The 18068-nt window shown below is 42.8% G+C and overlaps 1 protein-coding gene across 1 annotated transcript; it reads left to right on the forward strand.

Annotated features, from left to right (window-relative positions):
- The first annotated feature begins 866 nt into the window (after positions 1 to 866).
- On the forward strand, positions 867 to 17737 carry ACAT2 (acetyl-CoA acetyltransferase 2). Its single transcript, XM_056852658.1, has 9 exons — positions 867 to 921; positions 5428 to 5562; positions 7058 to 7239; positions 7672 to 7789; positions 8096 to 8239; positions 10921 to 11043; positions 14949 to 15103; positions 16700 to 16810; positions 17545 to 17737. Exons 1-9 carry the CDS (start codon positions 867 to 869, stop codon positions 17710 to 17712), a joined length of 1191 nt encoding a protein of 396 aa, XP_056708636.1. The 3' UTR covers positions 17713 to 17737.
- The last annotated feature ends 331 nt before the right edge of the window (positions 17738 to 18068 follow it).

An 18068-nucleotide genomic window follows, 5' to 3' on the forward strand; every position in this document is an offset into this window, starting at 1 on the left:
TCTGTAACGTTTTCAAACTCTTAATACATCGGTGGGAATACATAGAAAGTGCGAACAGTATTTTTTATAACTTTTCAAACTCATGATACATCACTGGGAAAACATAGAAAGTGCGAACAGTATTTTTTTGCAACGTTTTCAAACTCTTAATACATCGCTGGGAATACACAGAAAGTGCGAACAGTATTTTTTTGCAACGTTTTCAAACTCTTAATACATCTCTGGGAATACACAGAAAGTGCGAACAGTATTTTTTGTAATGTTTTCAAACTCTTAATACATGGGTGGGGATACATAGAAAGTGCGAACAGTATTTTTTGTAACGTTTTCAAACTCTTAATGCATCGGTGGGAATACACAGAAAGTGCGAACAGTATTTTCTGTAACGTTTTCAAACTCTTAATACATCGGTGGGAATACATAGAAAGTGCGAACAGTATTTTTTATAACTTTTCAAACTCATGATACATCACTGGGAAAACATAGAAAGTGCGAACAGTATTTTTTGTAACGTTTTCAAACTCTGAATACATTGCTGGGAATACCTAGTGCGGGACCCCCCGCCGTCCAACGCCGGAGCTCAAACTCTCCAGTTCAACCTATACCTTTTCCGAGAAGCGCCAACAAACCCCGCCCACGCTCTCGCCCGTCACGTGACTGGAGACTCCCCCCCTCCCCTCGGCCGAGGCCGCAGTGACGAAGGCGCCAGGGCGGGAGGGCGTCGTCCCGGGGCAGCCAATGAGAGCGCGAGCGCCCGGCCCTGGGCGGAAGACTCGTGGAAGACTCGCGCGGCGGCTCTCTGAGACCCGGAGAGGCAGGATCGCCTAGTGGTCGCAGCAGGAGTGGGAGCAACGCTCGGCGGCGTCATGAGCAGCGACGGGGAAGCGGTGGTGCTCGTTTCTGCTGCAAGGACCCCGGTTGGTGAGTGGGGAGAGCGGGCGATCTGGGCGGGGATTAGGATTGCATTGCCATGCTCAACGGTGCCGTCCATTCATTCATCCATTCATTCATTAATTCAAGGGCCTGATTTCCCCGGGGGGCGGCGGGGCGGGGGGGGGGACACACGTGCTTCCCTTTCTCCTGTCTCCCCCTCCATATACAACCCAGTAACCCCGGAGGTCTGTTAAGGCTTGTTCTGATCGTGGCTGAAAGAAGAGGGCAGGGTGGAGTTGAACGCATCGTTAAACGGCGGAACTCCCTGCCCCAGGATGTGGGGATGGCTGCCAGCTTGGAAGGCTTTGAGAGCGGGGTGGACATGTTCATGGAGGAGAGGGCGATTCATGGCTCCTAGTCAAAAATAGATACTAGTCACGATGCACACCCATTCCCTCCAGGATCAGAGGAGCACGCTGAATATATTAGGTTCCATGGAACACAGGCAGGAGGCTGCTGCAGTCGCCTTGTATGGGGGCTTCCTAGAGGCACCTGGTTGGCCCCTGTGTGAACAGACTGCTGGACTTGATGGGCCTGATCCAGCAGGGCTTTTCTTATGTACGAGCTCAGTAATGGACTGCCCCCCAAAAAAACAAATCAGTGGGTTCGAGATCAAATCAAGCCTGAACTGACCCTAGAAGCTAAAATGACTAAACTGAGGCTGTCGTATTTTGGTCACGTCATGAGACGACAAGAGTCACTGGAAAAGACAGTCAGGCTAGGAAAAGTGGAGGGCAGCAGGAAAAGAGGAAGACCCAACAAGAGTTGGACGGACTCAATAAAGGAAGCCACAGCCTTCAATTTGCAAGATCTGAGCAAGGCTGTCAAAGACAGGACATTTTGGAGGACTTTCATTCATAGGGTCGCCACGAGTCGGAAGCGACTTGACGGCACTTAACCCACACACACACACATGCATGTTACCAAATAATCTCTTTTTCTGTATTATGTATTATTGTTATGGTTAAGCTCAAGACCTTTGGTCAAAGGAGCTAGTAAATAAATGGAAATGGAAATAATCTCTTTTTTATCCATAAAGTCTGGAAGCTTTACAAAGGCAGTTGCCTAAGACCCCAAAGACCTAAGTCATTCATTTGCTTTCAGAGAGCTCACGCTTGCTGCAGCCTTGAAGGGCCTTACTCAAGAACAATCCCATTGATTTCAGTGAGATTGTTCCAGAGTGAAGTAATCACCCCGGTGCCAAGAACTGCGCTGTTTGTTCTCTTCTCTCCCCCCCCCATATGATCAATGTCACCATCAGAGGCTCCTCCCTCGCCTGTGCTGTGCCCGCAGTGATTGGGCCGTGACTGTAGAGCCACTGGGTGGAGCGGCGCCGGGATTGGTCAGTGGGCGCTGCGGACGAGCCATCTTTGCTCCGATTGGCCCAGCGCGAGTAGAACCATGGGAGTCCTCTTCACCTGCTGCTTTCCCATTGGTACTGTAGAGCCAGGGATAGGGATCTTGTCATTTGTCACTGACTATTACCTATTGGAGGACTTTCATTCATTCATTCATAGGGTCGCCATGAGTCGGAAGCGACTGGAGGGCACTTAACACACCACACATTACCTAAACCAGGAAGAAAAAAAGATTCAGACCTGAATTGCCAGCAGCTCTTCACCTGTATCATGTCCCTTTCTTAAAGAAACTTAACTTAAAGAAACTTAAAGTCCCTTAAACTTAACACACCACACATTACCTAAACCAGGAGGCGGCGACCTTTTATAAAGAAAGATTCAGACCTGAACTGCCAGCAGCTCTTCACCTGTATCATGTCCCTTTCTGTAAAGAAACTTAACTTAAAGAAACTTAAAGTCCCTTAAACTTAACACACCACACATTACCTAAACCAGGAGGCTGCGACCTTTTATAAAGAAAGATTCAGACCTGAATTGCCAGCAGCTCTTTACCTGTATCATGTCCCTTTCTGTAAAGAAACTTAACTTAAAAGAAACTTAAAGTCCCTTAAACTTAACACACCACACATTACCTAAACCAGGAGGCGGCGACCTTTTATAAAGAAAGATTCAGACCTGAATTGCCAGCAGCTCTTCACCTGTATCATGTCCCTTTCTGTAAAGAAACCTAACTTAAAGAAACTTAAAGTCCCTTAAACTTAACACACCACACATTACCTAAACCAGGAGGCGGCGACCTTTTATAAAGAAAGATTCAGACCTGAATTGCCAGCAGCTCTTCACCTGTATCATGTCCCTTTCTGTAAAGAAACCTAACTTAAAGAAACTTAAAGTCCCTTAAACTTAACACACCACACATTACCTAAACCAGGAGGCGGCGACCTTTTATAAAGAAAGATTCAGACCTGAATTGCCAGCAGCTCTTCACCTGTATCATGTCCCTTTCTGTAAAGAAACCTAACTTAAAGAAACTTAAAGTCCCTTAAACTTAACACACCACACATTACCTAAACCAGGAGGCGGCGACCTTTTATAAAGAAAGATTCAGACCTGAATTGCCAGCAGCTCTTCACCTGTATCATGTCCCTTTCTGTAAAGAAACCTAACTTAAAGAAACTTAAAGTCCCTTAAACTTAACACACCACACATTACCTAAACCAGGAGGCGGCGACCTTTTATAAAGAAAGATTCAGACCTGAATTGCCAGCAGCTCTTCACCTGTATCATGTCCCTTTCTGTAAAGAAACCTAACTTAAAGAAACTTAAAGTCCCTTAAACTTAACACACCACACATTACCTAAACCAGGAGGCGGCGACCTTTTATAAAGAAAGATTCAGACCTGAATTGCCAGCAGCTCTTCACCTGTATCATGTCCCTTCCTGTAAAGCGTTTCTAGGAAGCCCACAACAACTGGGCTACAATCGGGGCCGGTGCTACCATTAGGCGAACTAGGTGGTCGCCTCGGGCGCAGACCTCAGAGGGGCACAGAACTGGCCTGAGCAGCACAGTTTTTTTTTTAATAATTTATTTTTATTTTTTCCAAATCATTATACATTCCAGTTCACGTATCAAAAAGTATAATTCATTAACTTCCCCTCTCCCCTCCTCTAACCCTTTACTTAACATTGTTTCTCTCTTTGTATTATTTGTCTAATTCACTTGTAACCAAAACAGCCATGTCTAATATATCCACACTGAATTAGATCAAAATGTATTTCTTAATATCGCATTTCAGTTCATTTCTGCAATAATTAGTCCATGCCTCCCATTCTTTTGCAAATGCATTGTCATCCTTTTGATTTATCAACGCCGTAAGTTTTGCCATCTCTACTAAGCAGCACAGTTTTAACCCAATTAGTTTCTTGGGAAAAAATGCAACTGGCAATTTATATATATTTTTTATTTTAAGATAAGTACCACAACAGGGCCATATGGAACATAATTATAATGTCTTATAAAAAGTTTTGTGCTTTTCTATTTCTACAAGACATCTGTTTTTGAAAATTGGTTAACAATGGTGGGGGGGGGGCCACAAGTAGTTAGCCTTGCCTAGGGCGCAAAAATGACTGGCGCCGGCCCTGGCTATGATGCATTTTTAAGGTGCCACATTATTTTTTTTCAATTTTGCTGCTGTTGACGGACTTGGCTCATTCACTTGAATTTGTATCCACGTCATTCCAAAGTACGCTGACGTGTAAGCAGACCTTTCCCTTGGATTTAACACTGACTGGGAACTGATTTCTATGGCTCTGTGCCCTGTATATGGGAAGACGAGTCACTGGAAAAGACAATCATGCTAGGAAAAGTTGAAGGCAGCAAGAAAAGAGGAAGACCCAACAAGAGATGGATTGACTCAGTCAAGGAAGCCCTCAGTTTGCGAGACCTGAGCAAGGCTGTTAATAGGGTGTTTTGAAGGTAATTAATTTATAGGGTCATCATAAATTGGAAGTGACTTGACAGCACTTAACACAGCACTTGTTGGCCTCCTGTGTGAATCAGGGTGCTGGACTACATGGACCACTGGTCTGATCCAGAAGGGCATTTTTTTATATGTATTGCTAAAATTATTTAAATAGATGGGGTAGTTCCAGAAGTGGTAGCTGTGTTGGTCTGCTGCAGCCAAAACAGCACATTAATATCAGAACTGAGGCCTCAATGCGTTTTGATTGTCTACACAGTGAAACTTGAACACTGGGTGAGAATTGACAATGGGTGAAATAGTCACTTTTAGATACCTTTACTAAATAATCTAATATTAACAAATTAACTAGACATCTCATTTGGTTTTAAATATGGTATTTCAAGCTTCAGTCTTATGCCCTTTACTTGAGAGTAAACGTTGCTGAAATTAAAGGAACATATTTCTAAGTAAACATATTGTAAATGATATTATGGCTACCCAAAGATTTACTGGGGCACATAATTTTAGTTAATGTGTACAGTTCCAGTTATGCAATGTCCCCGTCCCCCCCTTATGCATGTATTTCAAGGCCTAGTGAGCACTTTCTTAGAATGCTTCTTGGGAAAATAGTCAAATGGGCATAGCCTGTCTTTGATTTGAAATATTTTATTTAGGATCCTTCAACAGTACATTGTCTACCTTGCATGCCCATGAGCTCGGTTCCGTAGCTGTGAAGGAAACCTTGAAGAGGGCAAACATCAAGCCTGAAGAAGTATCTGAAGTTATATTTGGACACGTCTTGGCAGCAGGTATATCTTTAAATCTAATCCCAGGTTTTATTCTGGACCTTCTTCATAACCTATTCTCTAGAAATATTTGTAATAAATTGACAGAAGATGCATTTATGTCATGAATCACAGCTGTTGAAATTCTGTCATTGTACAGTTCAATCTTCTCTTATCCCATCTAAAAAAATTGTGTACCACAAGCTAGTAACTTGAACTGTAAACTTTTTAACATCTTTAACACAGCAGCAGATGAAGCAACTCTGGTTTCTCGTGCCTGTTTTTGCTATAGTCCTGTCATCCACGTTCTTCTGTAAGAAATAGGATTTCAGGTGTGGTACAACAGATGGGAAAGAGGCAGATGATAGGACCAGGAGAAAGACGTAACAATTGTCTTGCCTTCTGTTTCATCGAGGAATGCAAGGTGACAGCCTGCTAGCAGTCAACCCTACTTATAAATTTGATTAATTTATGAGGTTACATTTTCTGAGGGAAAAGGCTTTGTGAGAATATGCTAGAAGACCTATATTTTACTTTATCAAATTTAATTATAGGGTGAGAATTTCATACCCAAGGTGTGTCACTGAAAATTACCTATTCAAGTAACTTTTAGATGGGGGTGTCAATTGAAATGCCGTCAACTCATGATGGTATTTTTTGAGGAGAGGGGGGAACCCCATCCCTTAAATATAATTGCATTGTCAGAAGTGACATTCTTATCCTGACATTTCTAAATCTAAATTACCCACCTCTAAGCTTTTTGTCCACTTCTTAGTTCTGTTGCAACAGAGCAGAAGCGTTCTCCTCTCATCTTGCATCCTTTGCCCACAAACCTAACTCTTTGCCCATGCATCTTTGCTTGTGCAGCCTATCCCCTCATTCCTACAACATTGTCCCACCCAAATGATCCACCTCCATCATTTGGCAGCCTTCAACAGAAGTTTACCTGCTTTGAGGAGTACTGAGATGATCAAGTGTAAGGCTGTAACGTAAGCTTCCTCCAGACTAAATTTGAACAAAGGCTTTTCATTTAACTGACTATAAAATATCCTGGGAAAGAATATACCTGTGCTCTAACCATGGGTGATATGTAATTACTGGGGGAAGGAATGGTCATAAAGCAATCTAACTTTTTGCTTTGACTCATTAAGGATGCCCATTATCTCATTAATTAAATGTAATTCAAAAGTTATTCACAGATGAGGTGATAGTGAAAATATGCCAGTTCAGGAAAGGTATAATTATTCCAAAGGCAAAGCAGGTTCAACCCAAGACACAAAAGATAATTTAAGCAACCCAAACATGAAGCTGTAGAAGTGCAGAGTTAAGGAACATAATAAGCATCAACTTTACAAAGTGGTGTTTGGTTCTCAAAGCAAGAACTGGTTATTAACTTAAAAGCAAAACTGGATAGTTGATTGTGTTGCACTCAAACAGTGCCTTTATCTCAGTTTGTGGGGGGGAAACCCCAGATAGCAATTTAGCCTCTGCATATTTTGAGTTCAGTATTTCTCTGCAGGTGCTGGTCAAAATCCTGCTCGACAGGCCAGTGTTGGTGCGGGGATACCATATGAGGTACCAGCTTGGAGCTGCCAAATGATATGTGGTTCAGGCCTAAAAGCCGTCTGCCTGGGAGCTCAATCCATTATGACAGGAGAGTCCAGTATCGTGGTGGCTGGAGGCATGGAGAGCATGAGCAAGGTGAGACCACTCTCAGCTCTTGGGGGGGACACTGCTGTCTATTTCCAGCCTTAGTTTAAAATATTAGACCCCTCTCTGCTTGTTAAAACCATTGTTTTTGTCCTGTTTAAACATCTTGGCCATCTTCTGGGCATGAAGTAGGGGGCACTGGGGGTGTGTGGGGGTGGGAGGTAATTGTGAATTTCCTGCACTGTGCAGGGGGTTGGACTAGATGACCCTGGTGGTCCCTTCCAATTCTATGAAATTAGCCTAGAACTAGTTCACATTCGGGAGTAGATGATTCTCCTTTATACCAGTGTTTCTTTCTTGTAAACCTGATGAACAGAAGATTCATGTAGTGATGAAGGGCTGGGCAGGAGTGGTTTTATTCTCACCCAGTTTCAAACCTTTTCATTTTAGATTTCTAAATGTGTCCAAATTCTTCGTTTTCAGGCGCCCCACATCGTTCATATGCGCAGTGGTGTGAAGATGGGAGAGGTCTCTTTGCAGGACAGTATTATCCTAGATGGTTTGACAGATGCCTTTTACCACTACCACATGGGTATAACTGGTAAGCCGCAGGAGTCTTCAAAATGGCATGGGTTGACCCAGAAAAATAGGCTGGTGGAAAAAGTATTACATATATTTGTGTGCAACTGTCTTAAGAGAAGTACATTTATTTTTACTTATCTGTGACTTTAAACATACATGTAAGCAACAAAAATCAGAGGGAGTAATCACTAAATATTAGAAATACAGCCCTGTAATCCTTTACTGAGATTTTAATGCATTTAATGCCTATTTTGCAGGTATCATAATCCTAACCAAACCCTGATAAGCATATATATTTGAGAGTTTCCTTTATTTTCTGTTTCAGCTGAAAATGTGGCCAAGCAATGGAAAGTCAGTCGAGAGGAGCAAGACCAGCTTGCTGTAAACTCCCAGAACAAGGCTGAGAATGCCCAGAAGGGTGGCTATTTTGAGAAAGAGATTGTCCCTGTTTTTGTTCCTTCCAGGAAAGGTGTGTGTGTGCTCTCTTATACTTCATTTTCCCATTCTGCAATGGGACATGATAAATTTGGGTTCAACTAACTGTGCTAGAACACCACTTCAAGAAATAAACCCATGAATCCTTCTGAAGCATAGTTAAATTATGGAACTCTCTGCCCCAGGATGTGGTGATGGCTGCCAACTTGGAAGGCTTTAAGAGGGAAATTGACATGTTCGTGGAGGAGAGGTCTATCCATGGCTACTAGTCAAAATGGATACTAGTCATGATGCATACCTATTCTCTCCAGTATCAGAGGAGCATGCCTATTATACTAGGTGCTGCGGATCTCCGGCAAGATAATGTTGCTGCAGTCATCTTGTTTGTGGGCTTCCGAGAGGCACCTGGTTGGCTACTGTGTGAACAGACTGCTGAACGTGATGGACTTTGGTCTGATCCAGCATGGTCTTTCTTATGTTCACAACATTCTTCCCCGTTCTTTTTATCTAAACATTTTTGAGCCACAGACCCATCATTTATTTTTCTGCAGCTCAGTGATGACCAACTTGTTAAGCGTTAGTATTGGTTATGGATCATAGAATAGAATCATAGAGTTGGAAGGGACCACCAGGGTCATCTAGTTTAACCCCCTGCACAATGCAGGAAACTCACAACTACCTCCCCCCCACACCCCCAGTGACCAGAAGATGGCCAAGATGCTCTCCCTCTCATCATTTGCCTAAGGTCACAGAATCAGCATTGCTGATAGTTGGCCATCTAACCTCCTCTTAAAAACCTCCAGGGAAGGAGAGCTCACCACCTCCCAAGGAAGCCTTTTCCACTGAGGAACCTCTCTAACTGTTAGAAAATTCTTCCTAATGTCTAGACGGAAACTATTTTGGTTTAATTTCAACCCGTTGGTTCTGGTCGGACCCTCTGGGGCAACTGAAAACAACTTGGCACCCTCCTCTATATGACAGCCCTTCAAGTACTTGAAGATGGTTATCATATCCCCTTAGCATGCTCTTATGGACACACAGAGTCCTTATATGAGCTTTTTGTAGGTTAGCAGTATAAGGTAATGCACACTGGAATTAAAAAAAAATCCAACTTTAACTATATAACCTGGTGAGACTCAAAAGGAAAGAGACCTTGGGGTCATCGTAGATAGCTCCGTGAAAGTGTCGCCCCGGCATGCTGCAAATTATTAGGAAAGAGATTGAAAATAAAACTCAGATCAGACAAAAGGAAATACAGGTTGAGCATCCCTAATCCGAAATCTGAAATGCTCCAAAATCTGAAACTTTTTGAGTGCCAACATGACACCATAAGTGGAAAATTCCACACCTGACCTTGTGTGAAGGGACGTAGTCAAAACACAGGTGCACAGTAGACAGATTATTCAGCATCTCCAAGATAAAAGACCCTCCTAGCCCCTTTCAGCTGCAACATATCTTTTCTGCAAACCCCAAATTCCCCCATGCAGGCACAAAGGGCAGTCGCGCCACCATAAAACAAATGAATTTCGGTTTTAGGCTTGGGTCCCTTCCCCGAGATATCTCATTATGTATATGCAAAATTCCCAAAAAATCAGAAATCCAAAACACTTCTGGTCCCAAGTATTTCAGATACGGGATACTCAATCCATACTTCTTTACACAGCAGATTATTAAAATGTGGAATTCACTGCCAGACGATGTTGTGATGGCAGCTGGCATAGACAATTTTAAAAGGGGATTAGACAGATTCATGGAAGACAGGTCTGTCAGTGACTACTAGAAATGGTGACTAAAGGGAACTGCCACAATCAAAGACAGTAAACCTCTGAATACCAGTACCAGGAGGAAACATCAGGGGAAGGCCTCTGTGCTGTGTTGTTGGACTTCCAGAGGAACTATTTGGCTGCTGCGTGAGACAGGATGCTGGGTTAGATTGACCACTGGTCTGATCCAGCAGGGCTCTTCTTATGTTCTTACATCAGTGGAGAAGTGGTTTTGCTTTTGTAAATATTCCATTAAAATAAATAAGGAAATCCTTACAGGTGGGACCTTCATGGGGGCAGGGGAGTTTTTAATCTTATCCATCTTGGTTATATTATGGCTAGCTGCATTTCAAAGAATGGTAGGGAGAGGATTTTTTCTTGAACTGGGAGAGAAAGTTTAAAAATTAAGCTTTGCAGGGATTGAAACTCAGGTTACTTCTGTCCAATTCCAGGACTGTATCTCTTGTGTCACCCTGGCTGTACTACTTCAGCTCCTCCTAAAAAACCCTGTATGTTCTGGGACGGAGGAAGAAGCTTCAGGAAAAAAGATAGAGAACATCAGTAAATAGAGCTGGTATAGAAGCCTATCCTTGCCAGTGAACAGGTTAGGACAGAAAGGAGGGTTAGGTCTTGTTCACAAAAATCTCACCAGGCATCCAAAAATCCACACTTGGAGCGTATCCAATGGGTTTTAGTTTAGTAGCTAAACATTGCCTTAAAAGCAATTGCCTTTGTGCAAGGATTCTGCCTTTTAAAGCAATTGTATCTATATTTCTTTTGAAGGGGGATAATTATTGAGCAGTGTGTTGTGAAAAACTTCATCATTCTTTACTAACAAAAAAGCATTATTTGACTTTTTTTTAAAAAAAAAACCCTCTTATATAGATAGTGTTTTTGTTCTTTATTTAAATGTAGTGACTCCTGCAGTTTTACTTGCTACTTTGCCTTGTAGGTCCTATTGAAGTGAAGGCAGATGAGTACCCCCGCCATGGTAGTAACTTGGAAGCGATGGCAAAACTAAAGCCACACTTTGTGACCGACGGAACAGGAACTGTGACCGCAGGAAATGCTTCAGGTTTGTTTGTGGACAGTTGTGAAAAAAGGGTGCACGAAAGCATTAGTGTCAAGAGAGTTTATATTTTGTTTGGCTTCAGACAGGAAAAATGGGAAATGTGAATGGTATATGAAATATGGAGCCCTGGAGGCCTGTTTTGAAATGTTATGAGTTTGTGTTCTGAAAATTCAAAGAGAAAGCAGGTGTGTGTTTCTCTACCTCATGAAAATATTTTGCAATCATAATGGCTGCATTCAGGTTTCACATGCAACCGTGGGAAAATGTGCATGAACTTTCATAGGGGCCTTGCTTCTTCTCTCCCACTTTTCTCATGCCAAGAATCATGGTGTTATTTATATATACAGATGTAGTATCCCTTACCCAGAAACGCGATATCCAAAATACTCCAAAATCCAAAACTTTTTGAGCACGCACAAAGGGTAATAAAATGGATCGGGTGCAGACCGGTCGTGCCAACGGCAGGTTCTCCACGGTGCTCCACATGCACAAAATTATTTTAAACGTATAAAATTACCTTCAGTCTATGTGTATAATGTGTATATAAAACATTAAAGAATTTCACATTTAGATTTGGGCCCCAACCCCAAGATATCTCATTATGTATATGCAAATATTCCAAAATATGGAAAGATCCGTAATACGGAACGCTTTTGCTCCCAAGCATTTCGGATAAGGAATACTCAACCTGTATATAGTTATACTGTTTTTTTCACCATTGAGGACCCAAAGCAGCTTACAGCATTGTTCTCCCCACCACCACAACTCTGTGAGGTAGGTGAGGCAGAGAGTGCCTAGCCTAAGGTCACCCATTGGGCTGCTATAGCAGAGTGGGGGTCTGAACCTGGGGCAGCAGGGTGTAGTGGTTAAGAGCGGTGGTTTGGAGTGATGGACTCTGATCTGGAGAACCTGGTTTGATTCCCCATTCCTCCACATGACCAAGGGACGCTAATCTGGTGAACAGGGTTTGTTTCCCCATTCCTACACATGAAGCCAGCTGGGTGACCTTGGCCTTGTCACACTCACTCAGCCCTCCCTCCCTCACAGGGTATCTATTGTGGGTGTGCCAGCGTAGGTCAAGGGCTGGGGGGTGCCCGCAGTCCTCAGACGTGCGGGGGGGTATCTAGCCCCTTTCGGAGCAGGCAACAAAGATTCTGCTATCTCCCAAGGTCAGTATTCAGAGGCGTCGTCAAAACAGGCAGGAGTCAACGGCCGGAAAGATCAATCATAGCAGTAGCAAGAAGGCAGGGAAATTGCACGGTTGCTTCCGCAAAGTGAAAGCGTGCCTGCACTGCCTTTATCAGTCAGTGCACTTCCAAGCTAGGCTTCATCCTGCAACGACTCAGCACCAGTTCTCTGTCTGCTTAGGCTTTCCAGGCGAGCACTCCTTCGCCTACCCTGCAAAATTATACGCTGGCGAGTCCTGATATGCCTATCAGGTTCAGGTGAGCTTGGAGGGCTGCCATTCTCAGCTTCCACTGCAGGAGTTGGGGGACGAGTAGCTTCTGTCTACCTTTGTTCCATCTCTCTGCCTAGCTGTGGTTCCTGCTGAGTTGTTTCAGGCTCCTGTACTACTGACTGCAATGGAGGTACTGAAGGCCCAGAGGCAACCTGTTCCTCCACTTCAGCTTCAGAGTCCTCCAGGTCCTCAGCTCCGAAGGCAGGGCCCATGACAGTGGGGAAGGGAAGGTGATTGTAAGCCAGTTTGAGTCTTCCTTAAGTGGTAGTTCAGTTCAAGTCTTTATTCGGTACATAACCAGCAAAGTTGCAAAAAGTCTAATCCTTAAGTGGTAGAGAAAGTCGGCATATAAATACCAGCTTGTGGTCGTCTTCTTCTTCCTCCAGATTCTTGTCTGGCATTCTTAACAACTATACCACACTGGCACTCTGGATGTGTGTCTATTTTTCCTTAACTACAGTGAATTGTGACATCTGAATGCAACCTAAGGCTGTTTTATCCCTCCTAAAACTTCAGGCTTAAGTGAGGCATGATGGGTTTGCCCATGACAACTACTCACCCCCCCCCAACGTTTCCTATTGTTATCCCCAGTGTCCTATTCCTCTACATACTGATTTCTTCCAAGTATCTCAGCCTTTTCCAAACTCTTTACATCCCCAACCAAAAAAACAAAACCCCACACCAGAATTGTACAGGTGAAGTATCCAAACTGAGCAAAATTATTCAGTTTATATTATGCGGAATCTTAAAGTTCATGTACGTTTTTACATGAATGTGTATTGGAAGATACCTCCACACTATTTAGATTGGACTTCTGAGCTGGGAAGCTGAACTCTAAAGACTAACAAAAGTAGCAGCTCACACTTAGAAAACTTGAATAAGGCATCCCAAACAAGCTAAAATAGGGCAGGTATTTACCAAGGGCCATGACCCAGATAGTCCCAGGCTAGCCTGATCTCATCAGATCTCAAGCAAAGATGGGTCAGCCTTGGCTAGTATTTGAATAGGAGACCTCCACAGAATACCATGGGTGTGATGCAGAGGCACGCAATGGCAAACCACCTCTGAGAGTCTCTTGCCTTGAAAACTACAGCATCGCCATAAGTCAGCTGTGACTTAATAGCAATAAATAAATAAATAAATTACCAAGGGCTGAGACCAGAAAGTAGGGATTGTCCCTGGCAAATAGAGATCATTGGAAAGTATGAGATTTTTGCAGAGTAACCTGTACACAGACCGCTAGACGAGTCGTAGGATAAAGTCCTTTAAATAATTAGATAATGTTGGTAATAACCAATTCCCTGTATTCCTCACATCCAAAGAACTCTACTGGGTTGGATGCAAAAACATCCTTCTGTGTGTAGAAGGCATCTCTACCTCAAGGGCTGTTTTACACTTGGTGCTAGAGTGTTGCACCAGAAATGTGAAACTAAATCCAGATTCTGCTTGCACAAGAGGAAACAGGTACAACTATAGAATCTACTGTTGTGCAAGCTCTTGCACAAGAATTTGCAGGATGGTACTAGTGGCTATTTTGAGTATAGTTTTTTGGATCCAATCCATCATATCTTGTGTTTCATGGCTTTTTTGAAATCTATGTGTCTGATAGACACTACAGATCTCCTGATCCCAGGACTTGTCCAAAACCACAGGTCAATTTTATAGTCACCTTTTGCAAAACCTCTTACAGAGCAATCCTAATCAGAGTTATACCCTTCTAAGACCACTAAAGTCAATGGGTTTAGGAGTGCATTGCTAGGATTTCAGTGTTGCTCCAGTTTATGTTTTATTGTTAGTGAACTACATGTGCTGTTAGTTTTGCTACTCAAACATTTAGCACCAATCCTTGAAGTGTAAGCGCACCTGCCACTTCTGCTGTTCAGATCCCAATGAAATGAATGGGATTTGTAAGGAGACTTCCTTGATACATTTGGTTTCAGAAATATTTTCAGCCTGGACTTTATTTTTATGTAACAGACAAGAGAAAGGTGAAGGTAAAGAGCTAGATTAAGAAATGAAGGAGGATAAATTAGCAACGATCAGAGTTATGACAACTTTGTATCTCCCCATTTCCTCTGCAAATCCCTGCTCAAAGTCTACATTTCTCACAGAACTTTCTCTGAAACATCCTTTTTCAGGATCACCTCCTGACAAAGCGAGCATGGCAGAAGGAAAAGGATAGATTTTATTTATAGTGTAATGGATTGGACCCCATCATGTAAATAGCAGAAGCTTTACTTAACAAAGTGCCTTTTGTGCTATTTCTTGTGTAAGTGGAAATGTTAGATGAGGTACAGTCAAGTTGACTTAACAGCGGGGCTGCTTGAGATGAATTTGCACAAGAGCTCTTGTGCGAGCTGAAATGTTCCATGGGATCCAACCCAATATGTCTACCAACTGTTTTCCACCATGTTTTTTTTGTTAAGAAAAGTTATTTCTCTGTCTTCAGGTATTAATGATGGTGCTGCAGCTGTAATTCTAATGAAAAAAACTGAAGCACGTAGACGAGATCTTACGCCTTTGGCACAGATTGTGTCTTGGGCCCAAGCTGGTGTAGACCCTTCTGTAATGGGGATGGGACCTGTCCCAGCCATAAAGAAAGCTGTAAGTAACATAGCTTGAACAGGGTGTTTATCTTTTTAGAGTAACTAGTTAACCTTGAAAACAAAACTGGTATTAAAGATAGGCAGTATGTACACATGAAGCTGCCTTATACTGAATCAGATCCTTGGTCCATCAAAGTCAGTATTGTCCACTCAGACCAGCAGCGGCTCTCCAGGGTCTCAGACAGAGGTCTTTCACATCACCTCATTGACCAGTTGCTTTAATTGGAGAAGCTGGGGATTGAACCTGGGACCTTCGGCATGCCAAGCTACTCTTTGCTGCATGCCAAAATTCTCTTTGCTAATGGAACTTGATGCCTAATCATCACCCGGTTTGACTGGATATTCCTGAAATATGGATAGTAGTTGCTTCCAATTCTTCGTTTGTGAAAGAAAATGAAGAGGGTCAAGTGTGTCGGTTTTATTAACGAACCTGGAAAGTGTGGGGCTTATTTAAACCCATTCATGTTTACTTGTGGGCACATTCCGCAGCTATAGATGAGCCGCAGCTGGACTCTGCTGATCTAGAATGAAATCAGCAGGGAAGTGGGTAGTGGTATATTAATACAAATAAAAACTGAACTAATAAAAATTCTAGGAACAGTGGAAATCAAGCACCTTTCATGTCTGCTTATTCTACAAAATACTGCTGGTCCTGTAGTGCACTAAAGTCTTGACTAGTAGGAACTAAGATACTACTCATTGCTGTTTACATACCTAGAACATGTTAATCAGTACAGGAGAAAAGCTTTGAAAGGCTGGCTTTTGCTTCCATCAGCACAAACAGAAAACCTAAACTCTAGAACTCTAATTTGCATTACAAATGCTTCTTTTTCTAGTCTGCATTAATTGGGGCATGAACATACAACAGCTTACATGAGAGGCTCAAAGGCTATTTAAGCAATGTGTGAGAAAATACTCTCAGCCCCATAGTGAGAGCCCAGAGGGCAAGATTCAAAGGTTTTGATTCAAAGCTTTTAGTCAGAATGCAGACTACTCCACCAAATATAAATACATGGCACTTAATATGCATTGGAAACTTTAGTCCAGTCCTGTGAATGCTTACTTAGATGTAAACTCCACTGAGTTCAATGACACTGGCTCCTATATGAATAGTTGCAACCTTAAGTCCGAGGGACATGGGATGCTGAAGTTCCATGACTGGAACTTCCAGTGTGATCTTGGACCTGAAAACAGCTGGACTAAAGGCCTCTGTGTTGGGTAAATGGGAGTATTCTCCTTCCCCTATGACCTCATAAAATTAGCCCCTGCAGTTTGTGCTTCAGGCTGTGGTAGGGGAAGAAGTGCCTTTTCCCAAGCTGTAACTTAAAACACACACCCTAAGGGGGAAAGGCTACTGTTAAACAACACATCTTCTCTGCCATGCACACTTCTCCCATGCCATGGTCCCAGTCCATAACGGGCTCTTCTATCTTTGTTGGGGCCAAATAAAATTTAGTATTCTGTGTTTGGTCTTTAGTATTACCATCTTAATGTTAATTCATACACCAGCAACCTACACTACCACATAATTTGAATAGCACCAGTAATCTTTCAAGTTCTAGTTTGAGTCTCTTTAATATTATTTTGTCTTTAGGTTGAAAAAGCAGGTTGGACAATGGACCAAGTGGACTTGTTTGAAATTAATGAGGCCTTTGCTTCACTAGGTGTAGCAATAACAAGAGAGCTAAAACTGAACCCCGAAAAGGTATGTCAGCACAGTAATGAAAACTCAGTATCAAATGGATTATATTTCTGCAGTTTGCCCAGTAGACAGGAAGGAGTGCAAATAAGCTTGTACATATCAGTAAAAGACCTGGAGATAAAGTGACCTCACTAAGAAAGAACAGTGTCCTGACAACTGCTAACCCAAATACTTCAGGCTGAAAATGAAAAGTGGGTAGAAGAAGGAAGGGTAGAAGCAAAAACTGCTCAGCAACTGTATTAAGGAGCTAATGCATCCTTTTAGCAACTACTAGGTATTCAAGCACTGTGGTCAAGCGGGGCTGGATATTTTTAAATCCCTATTACAATAAGCCCTGACCTGGATGGCCCAGGCTAGCCTGATCTCATTAGATCTTGGAAGCCAAGCAGGGTGGGCCCTGGTTAGTATTTGGATGGGAGACCTCCAAGGAATACTGAAGTTGTGGCAAACCACCTCTGAACGGTCTCCTGCCTTAAAAACCACAGGGTCACCGTAAGTCAGCTGTGACTTGATGGGTGGGGGAGTTACAACAGGTCTGTTCTGTAAAAATGTCAAATACTTGGACTGCAGGACAAATCTTTAAGGAGAGTTAAGAGAAGCCATATGGGAAAGGAAGATGAGCCAAACTTTATATACTTGTCATACTCAGCAGCTATAACACAATAGCAAAGGTAACGAAAAAAGCTGCACACTTCTTGCTTTTCTAATTGTCTGCACATTTCTTTCTTTTTTGGCAGGTTAACATTGAAGGTGGGGCTGTTGCTCTTGGTCATCCTCTGGGAGCATCTGGGTGTCGCATCCTTGTTACTCTGGTGCATGCACTGGAGCGAACAGGCAAAAAGCGGGGAGTTGCTGCTTTGTGCATAGGAGGAGGGATGGGTATAGCTATGTGTGTAGAAAGATAATGGAAATCTTTCCTTACTTCTGTAATAAGGTTTGTATTTGTTAAATAAAACAATGAAACTCAGAGCTTTACGTCTAAATTATTGCCTGCATCCCTACGACAGGGTGTACTCTCAGTCTCTTCTTCCCACAGCGAGGGACATATCTCCAGAACAGGATTCAAATTGCTACTGTTACTATGAAGGGTTCACAAACATTAGTTTACTACAGCAACAAACCTGTGTCTTTAGTCACTACTGACCCCTTCCAGAGGAAAATAATTCATCAACAGGCTTTCTCCTTGCTTCTCACTGTTGCAGTGCACACAGGAAGAGACCAGTAGTCCCCATCTGCGTGCAGTGGTAGCTGCATGAACTCA

This window comes from Euleptes europaea, chromosome 7 (genome assembly GCF_029931775.1).
Source record: "Euleptes europaea isolate rEulEur1 chromosome 7, rEulEur1.hap1, whole genome shotgun sequence".
Lineage (NCBI taxonomy): Eukaryota > Metazoa > Chordata > Lepidosauria > Squamata > Sphaerodactylidae > Euleptes > Euleptes europaea.

Excerpts from the sequence above, each read along its gene's own strand:
- ACAT2 (XM_056852658.1), top strand. The coding sequence starts at position 867 with ATGAGCAGCGACGGGGAAGCGGTGGTGCTCGTTTCTGCTGCAAGGACC. Across the intron at positions 922-5,427 it reads TGCTGCAAGGACCCCGGTTG|GATCCTTCAACAGTACATTG; the intron begins GTGAGTGGGGAG and ends TATTTTATTTAG. Across the intron at positions 7,790-8,095 it reads CTACCACATGGGTATAACTG|CTGAAAATGTGGCCAAGCAA; the intron begins GTAAGCCGCAGG and ends TTTCTGTTTCAG.